This window comes from Papio anubis, chromosome 19, assembly GCF_008728515.1.
Source record: "Papio anubis isolate 15944 chromosome 19, Panubis1.0, whole genome shotgun sequence".
NCBI lineage: Eukaryota > Metazoa > Chordata > Mammalia > Primates > Cercopithecidae > Papio > Papio anubis.
This window is the reverse complement of record NC_044994.1, coordinates 55,975,790-55,998,152: the sequence shown is the minus strand read 5'-3', so window position 1 is coordinate 55,998,152 and position 22,363 is coordinate 55,975,790. Positions and strand designations below refer to the sequence as shown.

Below are 22,363 nucleotides of genomic sequence, written 5' to 3'. Positions count from 1 at the left end.
GAGAATGCCTCGTTACCTGCGCCCAGCACTTCCCCGTTTGCAGTGGCTTTCTCACCAGCTTTCTTGTTTGGATCTCCCAATCCCGAGGCATAGTGAATCGGGGAGTTAGGAATAAGGAGGGTTGATTACAAAGCTGGCCGCACACCTCTTCCTGTCCTATCTCTGCACCGGAGATCGGAGCCTCCCTGCTGAGCTGGTGTAAGATAAGATGGTCATTTCTCTTAGTGTGCTTTAAATCTGTAGAAGGGTTTGTGAATGCGAAAATGTATCTCTTTAATTTCTCCTTTGTAAGCTATTAGCTTTTTCCAACACCTCCTGTTCCTAATGGGGGAAAGAGTGTGGATTCATTACAAAAAACAAATAAGGAGAAAGGCAAAACTTGACACACTAAATTCTGAAAGTTTTACATCCGCAAGAGAACTGCTGCCTCAAAAGCATGGCTTTGAACGTTGGATCCTTTCAGAGCTTGTGTTTATAGAGCATAACTTTGCAAAAAGTAAAGTTAAACGCAGAATGAAAATTGGAATTCCTTCTTTGTAAGACAGTTTCACTGAGCCTTGGCTCCAGTCCTTCCAACCCCATCCTGCGGCAGGTCGTAGGTGAAATAATAAATGCTGTGTCTGTTCAGGTGGACCAAGAAGAATTTCTTATTTTTACCATCCTGCTTTAATATGCAGGATTATTATTTCAGACTCTAAATAATGTGAGAATGACATGAATAATTGGCATGGTGTCACCATGTGTCTTCTTTTTTAATGTCATAAGAAGAGTGAAAAGTGTAATTATTGTTCTTGAGATTTGTTAGGAGTTGACTGGGCGGTATTGTTGGGAGAGGGGGCTGATGGTTAGACTGTACATAATTAAGAACAAACTTATAACAATTGTTTCATTTTTAGAACAATTTTATATAGTAGTGTTATCTATCTAGTTACAGTAGTAAAATTGCAGGAAAAAAGCAGAAAATCACCCGCCTCAGTCTCCCAAAGTGCTGGGATTACAGGCGCGAGCCACTGCACCCGGCCAACAACAGCTATATTTTTACAGTAATCTTCTGCTGATAACTGGCTGATTATCCACCAAGTAAATCTCTTCAGTGATGACAGGTTGAAGCTAAAAAGAAGTAAGGGATGCCTATGAGTCCCATAGAGATAGGTGCATTTGCATGGGAGACACTTCCCAATGATGTTAAAATCCTAACATGGAGTCAGAGATTTTCCTCCCAGCATGATTTATGTATAACAGTGAATACTAGGAATAATCTAAATGTCTGATTATAGGGAAATGTTTAAGTTTTGATTTAGCTATTTGATGCAATATTGTGAAACCTTTTCGTTTTTTGACATAATAGGTTATAATTTTTAAAAAACAGGACGCAATACTATGCAATATTATGTAATTTGCATGGGACAGTGACTAGAACGATATGACTGGGTGCGATGGCTCACTCCTATAATCCCAGCACTTTGGGAGGTCAAGGAGAGTGGATAACTTGAGGTCAGGAATTTGAGACCAGCCTGGCCAACATGGTGAAACCCCATCTCTACTAAAAATACAAAAATTAGTTGGGTGTGGTGGCGCACGCCTGTAATCCCTGCTACTTGGGTGTCTGAGGCAGGAGAATCGCTTGAACCCGGGAGGCGGAGGTTGCAGTGAGCCAAGATTGCGCCACTGCACTCCAACCTGGGTGACTGAACAAGGCTCTCTCAAAAAAAAAAAAAAAAAAAAAAAAAAGAAAGGAAGACAGATAATGTTGCATTGTTCACTTATTCAGTGAAATATATAATATATATTGAGCCCTCCCCATGCTAAGTGCTAGGAATGTAGTGGGGAACAGGAAAAGCATTGGTGTTTTTAATGGAGTTTATGGGTAGGTGATGGGAGAGATGGTTGGAATCAGATAATCACACAAATCTAGCGCTGTTTATTATGTGCATGTCATAAAGAAGAAACATAGTGCTGAAAAGTGTGTCGGTGTGGGGGCAGGGGAGACAGTGAAGCCTTTCCTGAGGAAGTGATATTCGAGCTGAGATTTGATGGGCGAGTAGGTGTCAGATGAAGTGGGGAGAAGAGCATTCTTTGCAAGGGAAGTAGGATATGCAAAGATACTGTGGTTGGAGGGTGCATGGAATTGAAAGACAGCCGGTATAGCTGAACTGTAGACAGGGGTACAATAGGGCAAGAAGAGCTTTACTTTTCAGAGTTTCCTTGTGATTGTATATTACTTTTATACTAAGCAGTCATTTCAAATATATATGCAGGTGGCCATTCTTTTCATCTGTTGTAGAGCTAATCTTGCATAAAGGTGCATTAAGGAAATAAGAGTCATTTGGATTTGGAATCAGAGGCAGACTAATATATTATTTATGAGCTAGATTTATAGGACACTTTTCCACCAGTGAACTCAGAAAAATATTATAGGTGTGCAATTTATGGTTCAATAAGAAAACAGTCAGAGCAGCAGGCCTTGTGATAGTATCTTTCATGCTTACACTTACTCCAGTCATTAAGTTTGGGGTGAAGAAGTTAACAACAGCTAACCATTTAGTTCTTGTAGATTCATTTCAAGAGCCTGTCATAGTTGTTTTTTATAAAAAAAACTTCCTACAGAGGGGAGATTTCAAGTGCTAAGAATATTTTATGATTTTGTTTTAGGTTACAGGAGGTTCCAGTGGCATCGGGAAGTGCATTGCCATTGAGTGCTATAAACAAGGAGCCTTTATAACTCTGGTTGCACGAAATGAGGTGAGGCTTCTAGATTCATTATTACTGACTGACTTCTTCAACTCGAAATTAGTCAAAGAGGCTGTGCTAAACGTCTTAGCATTCACCTAGAAAGCGCTTCTTCCTTGGTGTGAGATGTGTTTCTTGAACTACTGATTCTCTCTTGTATTTAGGCCAAACACTTCTCTATTGAAATCAGGTCGGCCCCACAAGTATTTATTTAGTACCATTGGCATATTAGGCGACAACGTCATAGATACTGCAGATCCTGAGGTGGGAGAGGCCAAGGTCTAGTTTAAGGAGCACACCTGGCCATAGGAAGCCAGGGAGGGCCCCTCAGCCAGGCCTAAAGTGCTGGAAGCAGTGATTCTAGAGCTGATATCCGAAGGTGTGTAGGTGTTTCTCTATAATTTTTCCCTATGATTTGCTTAAGACATGATGGATATCTTTAGTGAAATCTAGACACCAAAGAGGAACCTCGTCCCTCCCTAGAAGTTTAGCAAAATGTGTTTTTCTGTATCAAGTCAACACAGAATCTGTTTTTATTTTTTGTCAGGGCTTGTTTTTGTCTTGCCAGAGTTGTTTTTAGACCACAAAGCAGTGACACTGTGTGCACGTGAACTGTCATGACGTCCTCTTGCTCCCCATATGGGGACTGGAGGAAAGTGACCTCAGAGCTGGCTCGTCCGCTGCTGCAATTCTATGCCTGGCATAGTGCTTGGCACATAGCACATGCTCAGACATGTTTGTTGAATGAAGAAATGAAGGGAGGAATGATGGAGAGCCTGGGAATGTCAGCATGGCATACTTCTGTGGGGACCTTGGACTCACCCATGTGCAAGGAGGGTGATAGTATGGTAACTGCTCAAGTGGGTGGAGGGCTGGACAGGACCCAGTAAGAATGGCAGGCCAGGAAGGGCCTTGGGGGGAAATTTAAATAATGTCGCAGACTTAGGCTTGGACCTCTATTATTTCTTTCTTTCTTTCTTTTTTTTTTTTTTTTTTTTTTTGAGACAGCATGTCACTCTGTTGTCCAGGCTGGAGTGCGGTGGCATGATCTTGGCTCACCGCAACCTCTGCCTCCTAGGTTCAAGTGATTCTCCTGCCTCAGCCTCCTGAGTAGCTTGGACTATAGGCGTACACCACCACACCTGGCTAATTTTTACATTTTTAGTAGAGACAGGGTTTCACCATATTGGCCAGACTGGTCTCGAACTCCTGACCTTGTGATCCGCCCGCCTCGGCCTCCCAAAGTGGTGGGATTACAGGTGTGAGCCACTACGCCTGGCCTGGACGTCTGTAATTTCTTTTACAAACCAAGAACGGCAAAATTAGCTACCTTATATTTATAGCTTGACTTTTCTAACAATGAATTTGCTTTGGCATTGAAGCCACTTTACATAAATGAAAACACAAATTTAATGAAATGGCATTTTGTGAGTTTTAAACACCAGTTTTGATGCAAGTAAATAAAAGTGGAGGCAAAGAAGGCCAGCATTTCAGGCCCTCAGGAGCTCACATGGGGCCTTTGCATTGCTAGAAATGAATGAGCTGAATGAAGAACCTGTGGTGTTGAGTAATTCATTCTTTTTTTTTTTTGAGTCACGGTTTCGCTCTGTAACCCAGGCTGGAGTCCAGTGGCGCGATCTTGGCTCACTGTACCCTCTGCCTCTAGAACACCTGGGATTACAGGTGTGTGTGAGCACACCTGGCTAATTTTTGTGTGTGTGTGTGTGTATATATATATGTATTTTTTCTTTTTTTAGTAGAGACGGGGTTTTACCACGTTGGCCAGGCTGGTCTCAAACTCCTTACCTTAAGTGATCCACCTGCCTCGGCCTCCCAAAGTGTTGGGATTACAGGCATGAGCCACTGTACCTGGTCTCACTCTGTCGCCCAGGCTGGAGTGCAGTAGCACAATCTCGGCTTACTGCAACCTCTGCCTCCCAGGCTCAAGCAATCCTCTCACTTCACCCTCTTGAGTATCGGGGACCACAGGTGCTCGCCACCACGCTTGGCTAAGTTTTTGTATTTTTGGTAGAGACGGGGCTTCGCTCTGTTGCCCAGGCTGGTCTCAAACTCCTGAGCTCAGGTGATCCACTCACCTTGGCCTCCCAAAGTGCTGGGATTACAGGGGTGAGCCACCATGCGTGGCTGAAAAATTCTTTCTTTTCTAATGTAATTTTTAATTCCAGTCTTTGCAAAGTCAAGCTGTATGTATCTTTAGTCGTAGGACAATATTATTTCATTATAGACATATTCAGGTTTAGAAACCCTGCATTACCTTTTGGAAGATTTCGCTTACACTTTGGTTCCTCTCTATTGCATGATATTATTTAAGTTACTTTTTACAGCAAATTAAGAAACTATAATCTGATACCTGTTTTCTTGTGATTAAGTAAAACAAACAAAATTAGGACCTTGGAAGAATTACACAATTACACGGGTAACCTTGCTTAAGAGTATTTTATAGTAGCCAGGCCTAGTTTACCCAGTCTATCCAGAAAGTGATTCTTACTATGTTTGGTTTTATAATAGAAGAAAATATTGGACAAAAAGCACTGTTGACAGGGAGTCACACATACCCTCAACTTTGGGGAGCACTGCATATTAATAGAGTTGTTCTTTTCTTATATCACAACTAAATAATAAGACATTTATTAGAACTGTAGAGTCGGCCTCAGCAATGAGTACTGTTAACAGGGGTTTTGAGGTTTATCAGTTTTTCTATTATTCTCTGTAATTAATTTTCAAACTTATTATCACTTATTCATAGCTTAGCATACTTCACATCTTCTTTCTTTTATAGGCTGTGGCCCAGTCTGTCTATGCAATGTAGATACTGTTCAGTGTGTTTTCTGGAATTTAATACATACACATAGAAATAATTGCTTGTTTTCTCTCCTTGACATTAAACAGGCATGCATATAGATAATCACCAGGACTAATTGTTCTGTATTGCTTTCAGGATAAGCTGCTGCAGGCAAAGAAAGAAATTGAAATGCACTCTATTAATGATAAACAGGTAAATCTCTGTCTTCAGAATGCATTTTCTGTATAACTCAGCACAGTTGTATAAAGGAAAAACAGGGTTACTTCAATTGTGAATAGCTAATTGAAAGCATACATGATTTTCCCAATTAAAAACATATTGTACTGTTTTTTAAAAGGTGGAATTGTTTGAATTTGTCTGTACTCAGGAGATATCCGCACACACACACAAAATGGATGGGCTCCTTGCAATTCAACAATCCACCAAATGGTCCAGAGAAATAACCAGGAGATGTTTTACTGGCGATAATTTTCTGAACTGAGCTATTTATTTAAATGAACTTTTGAACAATGCTTAAAGAATATTCATTGAACTGGTTATGGAATTTTTGATGAATACAATGATGTTTATGTTTCCCGGTTGCCAAAAGCGTGGCCAACAAAATTGCTTGTCCACCGGCCATCACCCAGCCCACAAGAGTAAAGTCGAGATTATAAAAGCCACCTCTATGCCCACAACAGCCTTGTCTACCTCTTTCTCATTTCCTGGGACAATGTAAGCACTAATTTTCGTTAGTCGCCTTGTTTTCTTTCTTTTTTGAGACAGTGTCTCACTGTCATCAGGCTGGGGATGCGGGTGGAGCTCGGCTCACTGCAGCCTCTACACTCACCGGATAAACCTTGATCTCCACTCCAGCCTCCCAATGGCTGGGATTATGAAGCCTGCCATCATGCATGGCTAATTGTATTCCCAATTGTTAAGTCGGGTTTTCTACCTACTGCCTCTGCGCCCAAAATTTTTAGGATTTAAGTTGAGCCACTGTGCCCTCTTTTCTTTAGTCCCAGCATGCTCTTTTTTATGACTCTTTCTATGTCATCTGTTCTTTGGTTCTTTTTTTTTTTTGTTTTCTGAGATGGGGTCTCTCTGTCTGCACGCTGGGTACAGTTGGGTGCCATCTTGGCTCACCACAACCTCCACCTCTTGGGTTCAAGGGTCCTGCCTCAGCCTCCAGTAAGCTGGGATTACAGGTGCATGTCCGCCGCGCCCTGGCTTCCGTTGCGCTGTATTCCCCACTAGAATGGGTTTCATGTTTGTCAGGCTAGTATTGAACTCCCAACCTCAGGTGATCTGCCTTCCTTGACCTCCCAAAGTACTGAGATTATAGGTGTGAGCCACCGTGCCTGGCCAATATATTTAGTTCTACTTCTTTTATTATATCATTCTTATTTTTTAGCAGCTTTATGAAATACAATTTACATACCATACAGTTGACCCATTTAAAGTATATGATTCAATGATTTTTAATATATTCCTAGAGTTGCGCAACTATCACCAGAATCAATTTTGGAACGTTTTCCTCACCCCATGAAGAATCTCCGTCTGTATTAGCAGTCACTTGCCATTTCCTCCCAGCCTCCTCTCAGCTAGGCAGTCACTCATCTACTTTCTTTCTCTATAAATTTGTATAACTTCATTCTTTATGCTTCTTATGCAACTTGATTTCTTCACTCAATATTATTTATTTATTTTGAAATGGAGTCTTGTTCTTGTTGCCCAGGCTGGAGTGCAGTGGCGTGATCGCAGCTCACTGCAACCTCTGCCTCCCGGGTTCAAGCCTTAGCTTCCTGAGTAGCTGGGATTACAGGTGTGCACCACTACGCCTGGCTAATTTTTGTATTTTTAGTAGAGACAGGGTTTTACCATGTTGGTCAGGCTGGTCTCGAACTCCCAACCTTGTGATCCGCCCGCCTTAGCCTCCGAAAGTGCTGGGCTTACAGGCGTGAGCCACCACGCCCGGACCACTCAATACTATTTTTAAGGCCAGGCGCAGGGGCTCATGCTTGTAATCTCAACATTTTGGGAGGCTGAGACGGGCAGATCACTTGAGATCAGGTCTTTGAGATCAGCCTGGACAATGTGGTGAAACTGTGTCTCTACTAAAAATATAAAAAATAGCTGTGCCTGTAATCCCAGCTACTCAGGAGGGAGGCTGAGGCAGGAGAATCGCTTAAATCTGGGAGGCAAAGCTTGAGGTGAGCAAAGATCGCAGCACTGTACCCCTTGGGTGACAGAAGGAGACTCCATCTCAAAAAAAAAAAAATTATATATATATATAAATAAAATTTGAAAAATTCATTTATGTTGCTGTATAAAGTTGGAGTTCATTTTTTTTTTACTACTATATAGTATTCCATTGTATGTATAGACCATATTTTGTTCATCAGTTCAGCAACTGGTGGATATTTAGGTGGTTCCCAGTATTTTTGTTAGTTTGTTTTGTTTTTTACTATTAGAAAAGCTTTCACTATTCTCTTTGTGCACACGTGCAAGAATGGTACATACCCAGAAAAGGAATTGCAGAGCTGTAGTGTATGCAGTTGTTCAACCTCACCAAAGTGGTTAAGCTCCCACAAGTAGGACTGTGGTTCCTGTTGTGCCACATCCCTGCCAATACTAGGTATTGACAGACTTTTTACTTTTTGCCTTTCTAATGAGTTTTAAATAGTATTTCACTGTGGTGTTCATTGACTTTTTCCCCTCCAGAGTGTTAGAGATCTTTCCACGTGCGTTAAGTAAATTTGCCTTAAATTGCTCCTGCCTAGGATTGAAGTACACCAGAGCTTGTTCCATCAGTTCCTTCCTATTGAGCTGTTTCCATTCTTTTTATTTTATTTTGTATTTTTATCTTTGCAATTGCAGTCTGTGCTGCAGGTAAAAATCCTTGTGTACATCTTCTGCACACATGAGTTTTTCCTCTAGGACTGTGGTCTTTACCCCCCTTCTCTGAAGCCCACAAGCGTTGGAAAAACAGCAGCTCTGTAAATTGCCCCATTTTTTCCCGTATTCCTGTAATATCTGATAGAGGAAGGAGTATGGTGTGAAGCCAGGAGTTAGTGTTCAGGGCCTAGGCCAGTCTCGCCTGCTGCCAACACTGTCTCTGCTCTGGGCTTCCTCATCATGCCACCTTCTACCTCTTCATCTGCCAAAGGGCTTTAGGTCAGGTGGGAAACTTATCTTTCACATCAAGGAAGGGAGATGGAGATAAGGCTGGGGCAGGCGAGAATGAGCTTGATCCTTCTTATGCCCTGCCAGGCTTCTAGGGACCTTTGTGTGTGTGTGTGTGTGTGTGACTTGTTAACATTTTTTTGTTTTGAAATTTCACTTGTCTGTGGCATAGATTTTATTTATAGTAACTGGTCTAATACTGTATGAAAAGGCATGTTTTAAAATTAATCATATGATTACTACTGCCCTTTTTTTTTTTCTTTGAGACAGAGTCTCACTCTGTCACCCAAGCTGGTGTGCAGTGGCGCGATCTCGGCTGACTGCAGCCTCTATCTTCCGGGTTCAAGCAATTCTCCTGCCTCAGTCTCCCCAGTAGCTGGGATTACAGGTGCCCGCCACCACGCCAGGCTAATTTTTTGTATTCTTAGTAGAGGCGGGGTTTCACCATGTTGGCCAGGCTGGTCTCGAACTCCTGACCTCAAATGATCTACCTGCCTCAGCCTCCCAAAGTGCTGGGATTACAGGTGTAAGCCACCATGCCTAGCCAATTACTACTACCTTTAAAACAATGTTTTCTATCTGAGGTTGTTGGGAGAAAATCCACTCTAGTATACATTACAACCAAGGGCAACCCCTCTAGACTAGAATGTGCAGGTTATATTTGCAGGGAGGGCTGTTTCCTTTTCTTAGGAATTTTGATCATTTGGACAGGATTCCTCTTTGAAGGAATCAGCACTGAGGCCCTGATATGGAATATTTCCATCACTCCCCAGGGTCGGCCTGTGCCCTTTCACAGTTCCTTCCATCCCTCATGCCTGGCTGTGGGCAACCCCTGATCTGCCTTCTGTCACTATAGATTAGTGGCGTTTCAAGAGGAGCATTTATATATTTTTAAAAAGATTCTTCAGAGTTTTAACTCCAAAAATTGCCAAGAAAATTAGATTCTACGAATTGCATCATCAGCAAACACTGAAATCTGTTCATTCAATATTGGCTTCCTTCTGTATTCAATGAATTATCTTTTCTTTAAAAATATCTTTAAAAAATAGTTTGGTACCTGCAAAACTTTGATCACTTTTTTTCTTTTTTCACAGGTGGTGCTTTGCATATCGGTTGACGTATCTCAAGACTATAACCAAGTAGAGAATGTCATAAAACAAGTAAGAGGTTGGGCTAATTGGAATTCACCAATGTGCTTGACTTTTGATTTGTTCTTGCCATTTTGCTATGTGGCTTGGAATGGGCACAACTTCTCTATAGGTTTAATAGTTTTGTAAATTTTATTTATCAGCATGGATTTGCTGCTGAGTGGTTTTTCTTCTCTGTTTCTTAATGCCTGCTCTGCTACATTTTTCTAGGCACAGGAGAAACTGGGTCCAGTGGACATGCTTGTAAATTGTGCAGGAATGGCAATGTCAGGAAAATTTGAAGATCTTGAAGTTAGTACCTTTGAAGTAAGTAAAAATGTGTACTCACTGGAGTAGCACATACACTAAAAGCAGAGCAAGCCACGGGTAAAAGCTTTAAGAATCAATTAGATGAATGCATTCAGATGTCCATGGAAGCTTTAGAAGACTCTGGAGGAAGGCTGAACAAGGTGAAGCTGAGCAAGGTTTTCGTTCCAGTGTCATGACCATTGAACTTTAAGAGTTTAGACATTTTATAGCTGAGAAAACCAGCAAAAATGGGAATGGAACTTCTGATCTGACACAGATTACTGTAGCAATTCAGTGAGGTCATATTTTCAAGAGAGTACTTTGTAACCTGAGAGATGCTGGATCATGTCAGACATCAGTATTATTAACAAGGAGAAACCAAAAAAGTTGAAGAACAGATTCACTAGGGTTCTCAAATCAATATAAAAAGATACTGCATCTTATTGATGTTTATATTTTTAATCAGGTTTACCAAGGAACTTCTCTTGGTTATTTATTTCAGCACCAAAGAAATGAACATTAGATTTGAAATTTTTTTTTTTTCTTTTTTCAAGATGGAGTCTCGCTCTGTTGCCCAGGCTGGAGTGCAGTGGCATGATCTCCGCTCACTGCAACCTCCACCTCTCAAGTTCAAGTGATTCTCCTGCCTCAGCCTCCCTAGTAGCTGGGATTACAGGCACATGTCAGCACACCTAGCTAATTTTTTTTATTTTAGTAGAGATGGTTTTTGCCATGTTGGCCCAGCAGGTGTCAAACTCCTGACCTCAAGTGATTGGCCCACCTCGGCCTCCCAAAGGCTGGGAGTACAGGCGTGAGCCACCACACCTGGCCTGGAATGTTTTAAAAATGGAAAACGTTTTTTAGTTGCTAGTGCATCAACAATCTTTTTCTTTTCTTTCTTTTTTTTGAGACAGAGTCTTGCTCTGTCACTGAGGCTGGAGTACAGTGGTGCAATCTTGGCACACTGCAACCTCTGCCTCTCGGGCTCAAGCAATTCTCATGCCTCAGCCTCCCGAGTAGCTGGGACTACAAGCACCCACCACCATGCTCAGCTAATTTTTGTATTTTTGGTAGAGACAGGGTTTCACTGTGTTGGCCAGGCTGGTCTGGAACTGCTGTCCTTGTGATCCATCTGCCTTGGCCTCCCAAAGCGCTGGGATTACAGGAGTGAGCCCCCACACCCAGCTCAAAATCTGAAACTGTTTGAGTGCCAACATAATGCTCAAAGGAAATGCCTCTTACGGCATTTCGGGTTTCAGATTTTCAGATTAGGGATGCTGAACCAATAAGTACAATACAATATTCCAAAATCCAAAAAAACCCGAATCCAAAACACTTCTTGTTCCAAGCATTTTCGATAAGGGACACTCAGCCTGTTGAGTGCACTCACAGTTGGTGCATTTTCTCATGATAGGAAATGATTTTTATTTCAAATGAATTCTATCTCAGTTATATGTTTGCTTTATTATTTTCAGTTTTTAATTTAATTGAAGTTCACTTGCATGTAAAATGCCTGTACACACGCTGGGCGTGGTGGCTCATGCCTGTAATCCCAGCACTTTCAGAGGCCGAGGTGGGTGGATCATTTGAGGTCAGGAGTTTGAGACCAGCCTGGCCAGCATGGTGACACCCCGTCTCTACTAAAAATACAAAAATTAGCTGGACGTGGTGGTGTGCACCTATAGTCCCAGCTGCTTGGGAGGCTGAGGCAGGAGAATCGCTTGAACCTGGGAGACGGAGGTTGCAGTGATCTGAGATCATGCCCCTGCACTCCAGCCTGGGCAACAGAGCGAGACTTTGTCTCAAAAAATAAATAAATAGATACAATGAAATGCCTGTACACAGTACTTTGGCATGTGTGAGAATTAAGCACGTCCTGTGTGACTCCACTGGGCAACGACTGTTGGAACTCGCACCTGGTTTCTTCTGGACTTTTCTCTCTGTGTCTTTTCCCTTTGCTGATTTGGCTTTGCATCCTTTCCCTGTAATAAGTCTTAGTCCTGAGCAGGACCATCTGCTGAGAACTTACACCTTCTAGTGAATCATCAGCCTGGGCATGGTCTTGGGGAATCCCAATACTCTTCCCTTAATTTTCCTTTTCATGCTTTTCTTTGTGGTTTCTTGGTGCTATCTCCCCTCTTATCTCCCTGTAGATGTTAAGAATTCGTTTGTCCTTCATTGTCTCTGCTTTGTACATGTGTTTACTTTCTCTCAGAGGCCAGTGGCTCTGTCTTTGGTGTGAGAGAGTTCACTGGGAGTCTGGAGGCCCTTGGCTGTGTTTTCACATTTCAGAATCAGGCCCTAACAAGGTGACTGGGACTTCTTTGCTTGTTTGTGGACCTGTTTGACAATGGATCCTTTGGAAGGGTGATTGTGTGGTCATATCTGTGGGCCATAGTTTCAATGTCATTATCTGTAAATCTTTTCTCTTGGGTTGGTCAGAAGCCCTGAGGAGTGTCTTCTAGCCTCCTGTGACAATAAAGCTGGGGAGAGTGGTGTTGTCTTTGTGTGCACTGTCTAGGCAGACTTTCTCTTAAACCTCTTTATCCAGACCTACTTTCCCTAGAAACGGAACCTGCAGTCTCCTGCCAGGCTGGAAGAGGGATACAGATCTGCCCTGCGGAGAGGGGAAAGGCATCTAAGATCTAACTCCTTTTTTTTCATTGTCCTACATTCTTTTTTTTAATTGAGGTGAAATTCATATAACATTAAATTAACCATTTTTAAAGTGAGCCGTGCAGAGGCATTTAGCACATTCACAATGTGGTGCCACCACCACCTCCGCCTACTTCTGAAACAAACGCATCACCCACAGGGCAGCCCTCACCTGGTAAGCAGTTGCTCCCCGTCCCTGCTCATCCCCACACCCGATCTCTGACAACCACCAAAGTGTATTCTGTCTCTGGTAATTTAGTATGATTGGAATCATGATACGTGCCCTTCTATGTGTGGCCTCTTTCTCTTGGCATCATGTTTTTGAGGCTCATCCCACATGTAGCATATATGGGTACTTCATTCCTTTTTATAGGGCGATAATATTCTGTTGTATGAATTGACCACATTCTGTTTAGCTAGTCATCGTCAATGGTCATTTGGGCTGTTTCTAGCTGATTGCTTATTAAGTAGACTCTTAGTCCCTACTCCTGTCTCAGCCCCATGCCGGCCCACCTTTCCGTCCACCCTAGAGACTCTTGTGGTTGGAGCCTTTTGGGGTTCTGTGGTAGAATCTGGCTTTTTAGTTTCTCCACTCCCCGCTTAGGTTTTAGTTTTTTGTGGTCTGCTAAGTTAGTTACCCCTCGTCAGTCTGTTCTTCAACTTCCAAAAGGTTATTGCTGTTATTTTTATTCCTGTTTTCTTTGTTCTTGTGGGTTCTTGCCTTAAAAAAAGAGTCTCTTTGCTGAGATTTTAGCGAGGTTTCTAAAGGGAGCTGAGGTAAACACATGTGTTCAGTGTGCCATCGTTTTCCAAATATTCTTTTAGAACTTTTTTTTTTTTTTTTTTTTTGGAGACGGAGTCTCGCTCTGTCACCCAGGCGGGAGCGCAGTGGCTCAATCGTGGATCACTGCAACCTCCACTTCTCAGGCTCAAGCAATTCTCCTGCCTCAGCCTCCCGAGTAGCTGGGATTACAGGTGCCCACCACCACGCCTGGCTAATTTTTTTGTGTGTGTTTGTAGTACAGACGGGTTTTCACCAAGTTGGTCAGGCTGGTCTTGAACTCCTGACCTCAGGTAATCCACCTACCTTGGCCCCCGAAAGTGCTGGGATTACAGGCATGAGCCACTGTGCTTAGCTTAGAATATTTTTATTATCAAAACAATATTACGTTATTAAAACACATTTTTGGAAAAAAATGAGAATCCCAGCATCCTAACTCAGTCAGTTATGATCTTCTGTATTTCTTTGGTCTTCCCTCTGAGCATATGTACTTTTACTTAACCTTTGAAGTAATTACAGTTACAGCATGCATACAGTCTGGCTTCTGCTTTTTAAACTTAAATAGCATAGATATTTTTCCTGTCACTTCCAGTGTTTCTGGTCATCATTTAAAAAAATTATCTAGGCCTGGCGCAGTGGCTCACACCTGTAATCCCAACACTTTGGGAGGCCGAGGTGGGCGGATCACCTGAGGTCAGGAGTTCGAGACCAGCCTGCCCAACATGGCAAAACCCTGTCTCTACTAAAAATGCAAAAAATTAGCCAGGCTTAGTGGTGGGTGCTTATAATCCCAGCTGCTCTGGAGGCTGAGGCAGGAGAATTGCTTGAACCCGGGAGGCAGAGGTAAAATAGTAAAAAAGCAAAAATAGTAAAAAATAGTAATAAAGCAAAAAAAAAAAAAAATTAAAATTAAAAGCTTAAGTTAAGGAGAAAATATACTACTAGTACTCTTACCCATCATAATGGGAGAGCCAGTGGTTCTTGAGACCCAGAGCTGTGCTAGCGCTTACCTTGTGTTTTTTCTTTTAATCCTTGCAACAGCCCTATGCGGTCATACCCATATTAACCTTGTTTTCAGCTGAGAAAATGAGTAGAATGTCTGACTTGCTTTTTCATCATCAAATAGGCAATAAGTGGGAGAGCCAAGGCTTGAAACCAAAACTTTTAATCACCCTCCTACTCTGTTTGTGCTTTTCTTATTGCTTAAAACAATAGGGCTACAAATACTTGGAAGTTCTTTCCTAAAAAGGTCTTTCAGAAAGTACTACCCACAAACATGCAGTATACTTTTTATAAGGAGAAAACTAACTTTGACCAGTTTTCAGGAAAAACGTAACTGCTGTCATGGTCAGAATGCAAGACTAGACTGACACAGGCTTCAAATGGTAGGTCCCGAGCCTTCAAATAATGGTAGGTCTCAAATCACATTTCATTTATAGCAAAATGTCATCAGTCGTTCATTCAGTAAGCCTGTTGAGCTTCCCAGTCAGTTGAGCATGCATTGAAGAACTGAAATCCAGAAAGCAGACTGAATTCTCCATGAGCATAGCCTTGAGGCTTTTGACCTCATGCACTCCTCATGTGGCCTCTTTGTTCCCTGCAGAGGTTAATGAGCATCAATTACCTGGGCAGCGTGTACCCCAGCCGGGCCGTGATCACCACCATGAAGGAGCGCCGGGTGGGCAGGATTGTGTTTGTGTCCTCCCAGGCAGGACAGTTGGGATTATTCGGTTTCACAGCCTACTCTGCATCCAAGTTTGCCATAAGGGGATTGGCGGAAGCTTTGCAGATGGAGGTAAAAGTTGTATTCGTTTTTGTATTTATTCCTCTCTGCTCAGCAATATACATTCCACTTTAGTTTTGTAGCTTCTTTACATTTGCTGTTGTATTAAATTAGAGATTTTTAGATTTGACATTAGTGAAAGAGAATTGGCTCAACCCTGAGTTTTACAGTTAACATTTTTCGTTGCATGAAGATTATAGTTACAACAGATGCAAAATGGTAATGGGATTTTTGCTTGTTTAATTTAATACGCAAAATACTAGTAATATCTTCATAGTGTTATTGGTCTAATACTGTGTGAATGTGAGTAAGGTTAACCAGATACTTTATTTTATAGAGATTTTTCTTTAACAAAGATTGTCCTTATGACTGAATAACACATGAAATTAGTACATGTTTGAGGGAAGAGCTTGAATCAGCTGCTAATTTTTAGCTTTTAGACAAGTCATTTAACTTGCGCTCAGTTTCCTCATCTGTAAAATGGGAGGGTTGGAATAAAGCAATAATTTGACTCTCCCAGTATTTATATTTTTATATCTTAAAGAAATATTGGGAAAATGAATGCTTTTTATTTATATAGTTAATAGAACATTTTGTGGAAGAAGGATGTAGTTAGCATTTGCATCAAAATAGCGTTTGTCATGATGAGCGCAACTTTGCATCTCAGCTGCATGAAGCCGACTTCCACATTATTGTCACACAGGAATGCTTAGAGAGCATCACATACGTATCTACCCAAAAATCACATGCTGAAAAAGGCAGGGTAAAGTTCTTTCCATTGCTTTGTACAGTCGTCCCCTCTTATCCACAAGGGATGTGAGCTAAGACCTCCAGTGGATGCCTAAAATGTTAAGAGCCCAGAAGGGTATTGACTGTGGCCAACCCTCTTATAGTAAGAGTGTGCTTTTGGGAATCCTGGTTGATGATTTAGATCAGGGGTTGACAAAACTTTCACCAAAGAACAGACAGTACATATGTTAGGTTTTAAAGGCTGAATGGTGCCTAATACAGCTACTTAAGTCAGCTGTGATAGCAGGAAAGCAGGTAGTAGACGATGTGTAAATGAACAGTTGTCACTGTGTTCCAATAAAACTTTACTTATGAAAAACAGGCAGAGGGCCAGATCTGGCTCATGGGCCATAGTTTGCTGACCCCTATTTAGAAGACCCCCATAAGAGACCTTGATGGTGCGTGATAGAGCACCACATTGGTTAGGTATGGGACGAGTGTTGCAGTACAGATGAGTTGCTGGGACAGCGACAGCCCCTATGTGCCACGTAGGGACTGATAGACCATGCCATTCTCATACCAAAGGAACCAGCCACAGATTTTGTTGTTATCAATTGGCCTAATACTCTTAATAATAGATAGTTATAATATGCTTAGCCAATAGGACTGATGGCTGTGAAATTTCAAAAAAGAATACTGGTATTTCTTTTGAAGTTTTCAAATTTGAAAAGTCCTTTTGTGAATACCTGTTTTATTTATTTTTATTTTATTTTATTTTTTTAGAGACAGCGTCTCACTCTGTCACCCAGGCTGGAGTGCAGTGGCCCAATCATAGCTCACTGTAACCCTGAGCTCCTTGGCTCAAGTGATCCTCCTGTCTCAGCCTCCCAAGTAGCTAAGACCACAGGTGCACACCACCACGCCTGGCTAATTTTTAAAATTTTTTGTAGAGAAGGGGTCTCACTGTGTTGCCAAAGCTGGTCTCAAACGCCTAAGCTCAAACAATCTTCTGGCTTTAGCCTCCCAAAGTGCTGGGATTACAGGTGTGAACCAGCACACCCAGCCACCATTTTATTTTTATCACAGTTTTGTAAAATATGTGAGGGAGATGTTGTAATGCCACCTAATGAGAGGAAAACCCCATTTTCAATACATTCAGTGTGTTGCTTGAAGTCACATACTTAGTGACAGAAATCATAACACAATCCAAGCCTTGACTCCAGGTCTGCTGTCCTTTTGCAGCAGATGATGCGTCCAGCTAGTTGGTTCACCTGGCTGGTTGCCTCGGCCCCTTACTTTGGTCTTAGGATCCGTGTAGGTGAAGGGGTGTTTGCGGGATGAAGAATCTGCCCATTAGGACTTTTTGCAGAGCTGTGTCAGCATTCACTGATTTAGAGCAAAGTGTACAATCGGGGTGGCCTGGTTTCACTTCAAGTAGAACAGAGATGCTAAAAAAGAGGAAAAAGAAAGTGGATTGCTGGTATAGACGGAGCCCCCCAATCTCTGTGACAAGTGTGATTTGCATACTGCAAGTAGCCGGTCTGCACACTCAAGTCTGCATGACTTCTGTCCTTATTTGGACTCTATTAAAAATGCCCTCACTTAAAAAAAGAAAATAAAATGAACGTATCCCATAAAAAAGTAGGTTCTGGGGAAAAGAAATGCAGTCATCAAAATCTAGTTTGTTCGTAGTAGAACTTGCATCAAACCAATTACTGTGACCCTACAGTAATTATAGTCGCATTTTTTTGAAACCTGGATAATTTGGTCAAGGTAGGTGTGTTTTTTGTCAATGAAATCTTATGTAATTGCTCAAACTCTAAATACTTTTTTTTTTTTAAATTTTTATTTTCTGGAGATAGTCTTGCTTTGTTGCCCAGAATGGAATGCAGTGGTTTGATCTTGGCTCACTGTAGCCTCCACCTCCTGGGCCCAAGCAGTCCTCCCACCTCAGCCTCTCAAGTTGCTGGGACTACAAGTGTGTCCTACCATGCCTTGCTGGTTTTTTTTTTTGTTGTTCGTTTATTTTTTACTTATTTTATTTAATTTTTTTGTAGACATGGGTTCTCGCTATGTGGCCCGGGCTGGTCTTGAACTCTTGGACTCAGGTGATCCACCTACCTTGGCCTCCCAAAGTTCTTCGATTATAGGCGGTGTGAGCCACTGCGTCTGGCCTCTAAATATTTGTAACAATTCTTTGGGTTTAATTAACTTTGAAGTCTCTCTGTCCACCTCCCTTTGCCCCCAAACTAAGGTAGGACCCTGGCATTGTTATGGGTACCATGAGTAATTTTGAAAGAATGCATCGTTGGCACTTTTTGGTCTTTTTTACTCAGTCTTTTAGGAAGAAATGTAAAGATTTTAAAAGTTCATCTTTTGGAAAACAGACTTCTGAGGTGTGTTATAGCTAAAGATGCGGTAGCAGAGACCAAGCCAAAAACAAAAAAAAAATTGATGCTCCCTTTTCTGCTTTTCCCACCCTGATCATGCCCCTCTCCTCCCATCTCTTCCCTCTGTGGTCTGAAAGTAAGTTAAAGCTTAAATTCCGGAGTTTCGTGTACACAGCCGTAATCTTTCCAGCCCCCACCGTCTTTGTTTTGATGGAATGGGGAACAGCACATCCTGTGTGGATTATTTTAATAACAAATCTGTGTTTGTTTGTTTTTTTTTTGAGACAGAGTCTCACTCTGTCACCCAGGCTGGAGTGCGGTGGCGTGATCTTGGTTCACTGCAACCTCTGCCTCCCTAGTTCAAGCGATTCTCCTGGCTCAGCCTCCTAAGTAGGTGGGATTCCAGGTGCCCACCACCACGCCTGGCTAATTTTTGTATTTTTGGTAGAGATGGGGTTTCACCATATTGGCCAGGCTGATCTTACACTCAGGTGATCTGCCCGCCTTGGCCTCCCAAAGTGCTGGGATTACAGGTGTGAGCCACTGCAGCCGGCCCACAAATCGGTTTTTGAACAAGTGGTCAGTTGTCTTTCTGTTTGAGGTTGAGGCCAGAGAGAAGGGAGGAAGTAATAGGATGGGCGTGGGGCCGAGTGAGGGACACAGAGAATGGTCAGGCAACAGGGATGAGGAGAAGCAGTGACCAGGCAGCAGGGGACTCAGTGAGGACCTGGCTCATCTGTTCTTAGAGTGGTGATCTCAGGGAGCTAGCATTGCCTTATAAGAACAAGTAAAGCCAGACTGCCCTCATTTTTGTTTATGACAGGGTTATGAGCTCAGTAGATTAAAAGAAGGTGTAGATGTGGTTTAGTATATTCAGATTTTAGCAAGTTATTTGACCAAGACTTTCAGGAAACTAGAATCTTAACCTTATGCTTTGTTCTTAGAACAATACTGGCATGTAGAAGTAATTCAATACGTGCTCGTTGTTGCATGAATAAATAAAAGAATATGCAAATGGTGAGGTGACTAGCCACTGGAGGTGTCCAGCCAGAGACTGGGAGAGTCATTTGGTTGGATGGCGTAGCGACAATACCAATCTAGAAGCGATTGGACTGGTTTCTCCCAAGCCCAGCAATCTGTCTTCCTACCTCATGAAGAAGCTGCTCTGAAAAGCTGTTTTAACCTTTGGCAATGCAGCCATAACCTTGATTTTGAGAAGCACTGCTGTGTAATCCTGTCTTCCATTGGCTTTGGAGCCAGCACCTCCTTTACCATGAGAGAGAAGGCAGAGGGGCAGCGCAATCGTGAGTTTCTGGCCAGTCAGTGTCAGTCTTGATGTGGGCTGCCTAATGACAACTCGCTGGAATTTTTGTGGTGTTTTTCTCTGGTCTATGCACAGTGGAGGGCAAGGCTGGGGAGACGAGGTTTTCCTAAGTCACTATCTCAAAAACAAGTGGAAGCGAGTTTCTGGCTCATCTGCTTCATTACCTGGCCCCAGTCCAGAGCTATTTATGAGCATGGCTGGGCTGTGAAGCTGCATGCCCTGGTGATGCCCAGTGGATGGGCTGTCCCACGCCCTAATTGCGCTGGAATGGAACCCACAAAGACATCTCACTTTCACGACTGCACTTTCCAGGATGGCTGGCCTGGATCTTCTGCTTGCAGGCCTGTGCGTGCTTCTCCTTCCCCTTGCAGCTTCCCTTAAAGCCCTCAAAACTGCTTCACTGAAGGAACTAGGGAAGAAAAGGGCTGCATGAGATGAGACTCTGGGCTACTCTTTTTTTTTTTTTGAGATGGAGTCTCCCTCTTGTCACCCAGGCTGGAGTACAGTGGTGTGATCTCAACTCACTGCAACCTGCGCCTCCCGGGCTCAAGCAATTCTTCTGCCTCAGCCTCCCGAGCAGCTGGGATTACAGGCACCCACCACCAAACCCAACTAATTTTTGTAGTTTTGCTAAAGACAGGGTTTCACCATGTTGGCCAGGCTGGTCTCAAACTCCTGACCTCAGGTGATCCGCCCGCCTTGGCCTCCCAAAATGTTGGGATTATAGGCATGAGCCACCGTGCCCGGCCCCTGGGCTACTCTTAAAGGCCGTCACATTAGGCAGTGTGGTGTTGATTTTCAGCCTAGGGTACCCTCCTGAAGATGTGCAGCGGCTGATCTGTCAGCTGCCTCTCTGCTTCCAGATCCCTTAGGTGTGTTCCTAGGGATGAAAAAGTGAGCCAATACCAAATAAAAATCATGGCAAAGAGATTTTCATGGTATGAACCATTGCTCTTAGAGTTGCTAATTGGCAGGGCGAGATAAGTGTGTGTGCAGCAGGGCTGTGGCTGAGCAATCTGTGGGAGGGTGTGTCCTGGCCAACAGCAGAAGAATCTGCTGGAATTGTTGGGGTTGTGTGTGTGAGTGGGGGTGTGAAGCGCAAAGTGTGCAGGCGAGGTGGTGAGGCACACAAGTGTAACAACCTACTCCAAGTGTCAGATTGAGAGGAGCCACACAGAGTTTCAGATAAGGCGGAGGGCTTTCCCTATGTGAATGCAGGTTGAGGTTGTCCACAGGGGAGGTACTTGGCTGGTCTGTCTTGTAGGTTCTACCCAGTGGTTCTTCTTGTTGGTTCAGTGGAGGAGGTGACTCTTGACCTCCTAATGGGCAGAGGCCAATTGTACAGGGAGCTCTGGAATAAGCAGACTTCTCAGGGACAGTTCTGGACTGGGTTTGGGGTGGGGCACAAGAAGGGGATAGGGCAGCAGATTTTAATGACCCCAGTGTATTGTGTGGTGAAATTAACACAAGAGTGTCAGAAGCAGTCTGAATGGAAAACAGATGTGCAATCTGGTGAAGATAGGAGGGGCGGACCGGTCCCATTGCCTTGATAAAGGGCTTGGATGTTGTGCAGTGCGTGTGAGAACTGGACTGTTTTTAAAACACCGCCCTCCTCATTGGACGTCTCTCAGGGCCTCTGCCTGGGCAGCAGGAGCGGAAGACACTGCAAAGGAGGTGACTTGCCATACTTTAGGGCCAGCTGTTTTCTCGGGTCTAGGTTAGGGTGATCTCTTTGCCTTCCTTCATGGAGAGGGATTTCTCAATGCAGTTGGTGTAGTTCCCTGCGTACAGAATCACCCCATTGTTCTCACCGCTTTTTGGGAATCAGGGCAGCCAGTGCAGGTTGGCAGTGTAGGACCTCGGTGTGTCTTGGTTACTGACGGTACATGTGTTGTTTTGAAATGCAGGTGAAGCCATATAATGTCTACATCACAGTTGCTTACCCACCAGACACAGATACACCTGGCTTTGCTGAAGAAAACAGAACAAAGGTCAGTATCCTACATGTCCCAGTTTGAACCTCTAATGTTTACTGCTTTCCTGATTTTCTTTCTGCTCTTCAGCTCATACTCGTTTTCACCAGTCAACAGTGTTTATTGGGTAGAGTGCCAGGCTGGTTTCTGATGACCTTGAGATTCTCCAGGCATATATTCCTTCTTTCCTTCCTCTTTTCCTTCACTTCCTTTTCTTAAAGTTTAATTTAAATTTCCACCAGATTTTTTTCTCTATAGCAACAGGGCCTCACTCTGCCGTCCAGGCTGGAGTGCAGTGGTACAGTCATGGCTAACTGTATCCTCAAACTCTCAGGCTCAAGTAATCCTCCTGCCTCAGCCACCTCAGTAGCTGGGCCTACAAGCGCGTGCCACCAAACCTGGCTAATTTTTAATTTTTTTGTAGAGATGGGGTCTCATTATGTCGCTCAGGCTGGTCTCAAACTCCTGAGAGAAGCAAGTGATTCTCTCTCCTCAGCGTCCAAGGTGCTGAGATGATAGCCATTGCACCCAGCCATTTCTAGCACATTTTCATCAAAGAACTATGTCACACAG

At 43.1% G+C, this 22,363-nt stretch overlaps 1 protein-coding gene across 1 annotated transcript in view; it reads left to right on the top strand.

Annotated features, from left to right (window-relative positions):
* KDSR (3-ketodihydrosphingosine reductase) overlaps positions 1-22,363 on the top strand; it is a 35,960-nt gene that overhangs the window by 1,103 nt on the left and 12,494 nt on the right. Inside the window, exons 2-7 of the mRNA XM_003914453.5 lie at positions 2,653-2,742; positions 5,690-5,746; positions 9,814-9,879; positions 10,078-10,173; positions 15,195-15,386; positions 21,725-21,808. Of these exons, the coding sequence (XP_003914502.1) occupies positions 2,653-2,742; positions 5,690-5,746; positions 9,814-9,879; positions 10,078-10,173; positions 15,195-15,386; positions 21,725-21,808 (585 nt within the window). The remainder of the gene's footprint in view (positions 1-2,652; positions 2,743-5,689; positions 5,747-9,813; positions 9,880-10,077; positions 10,174-15,194; positions 15,387-21,724; positions 21,809-22,363) is intronic.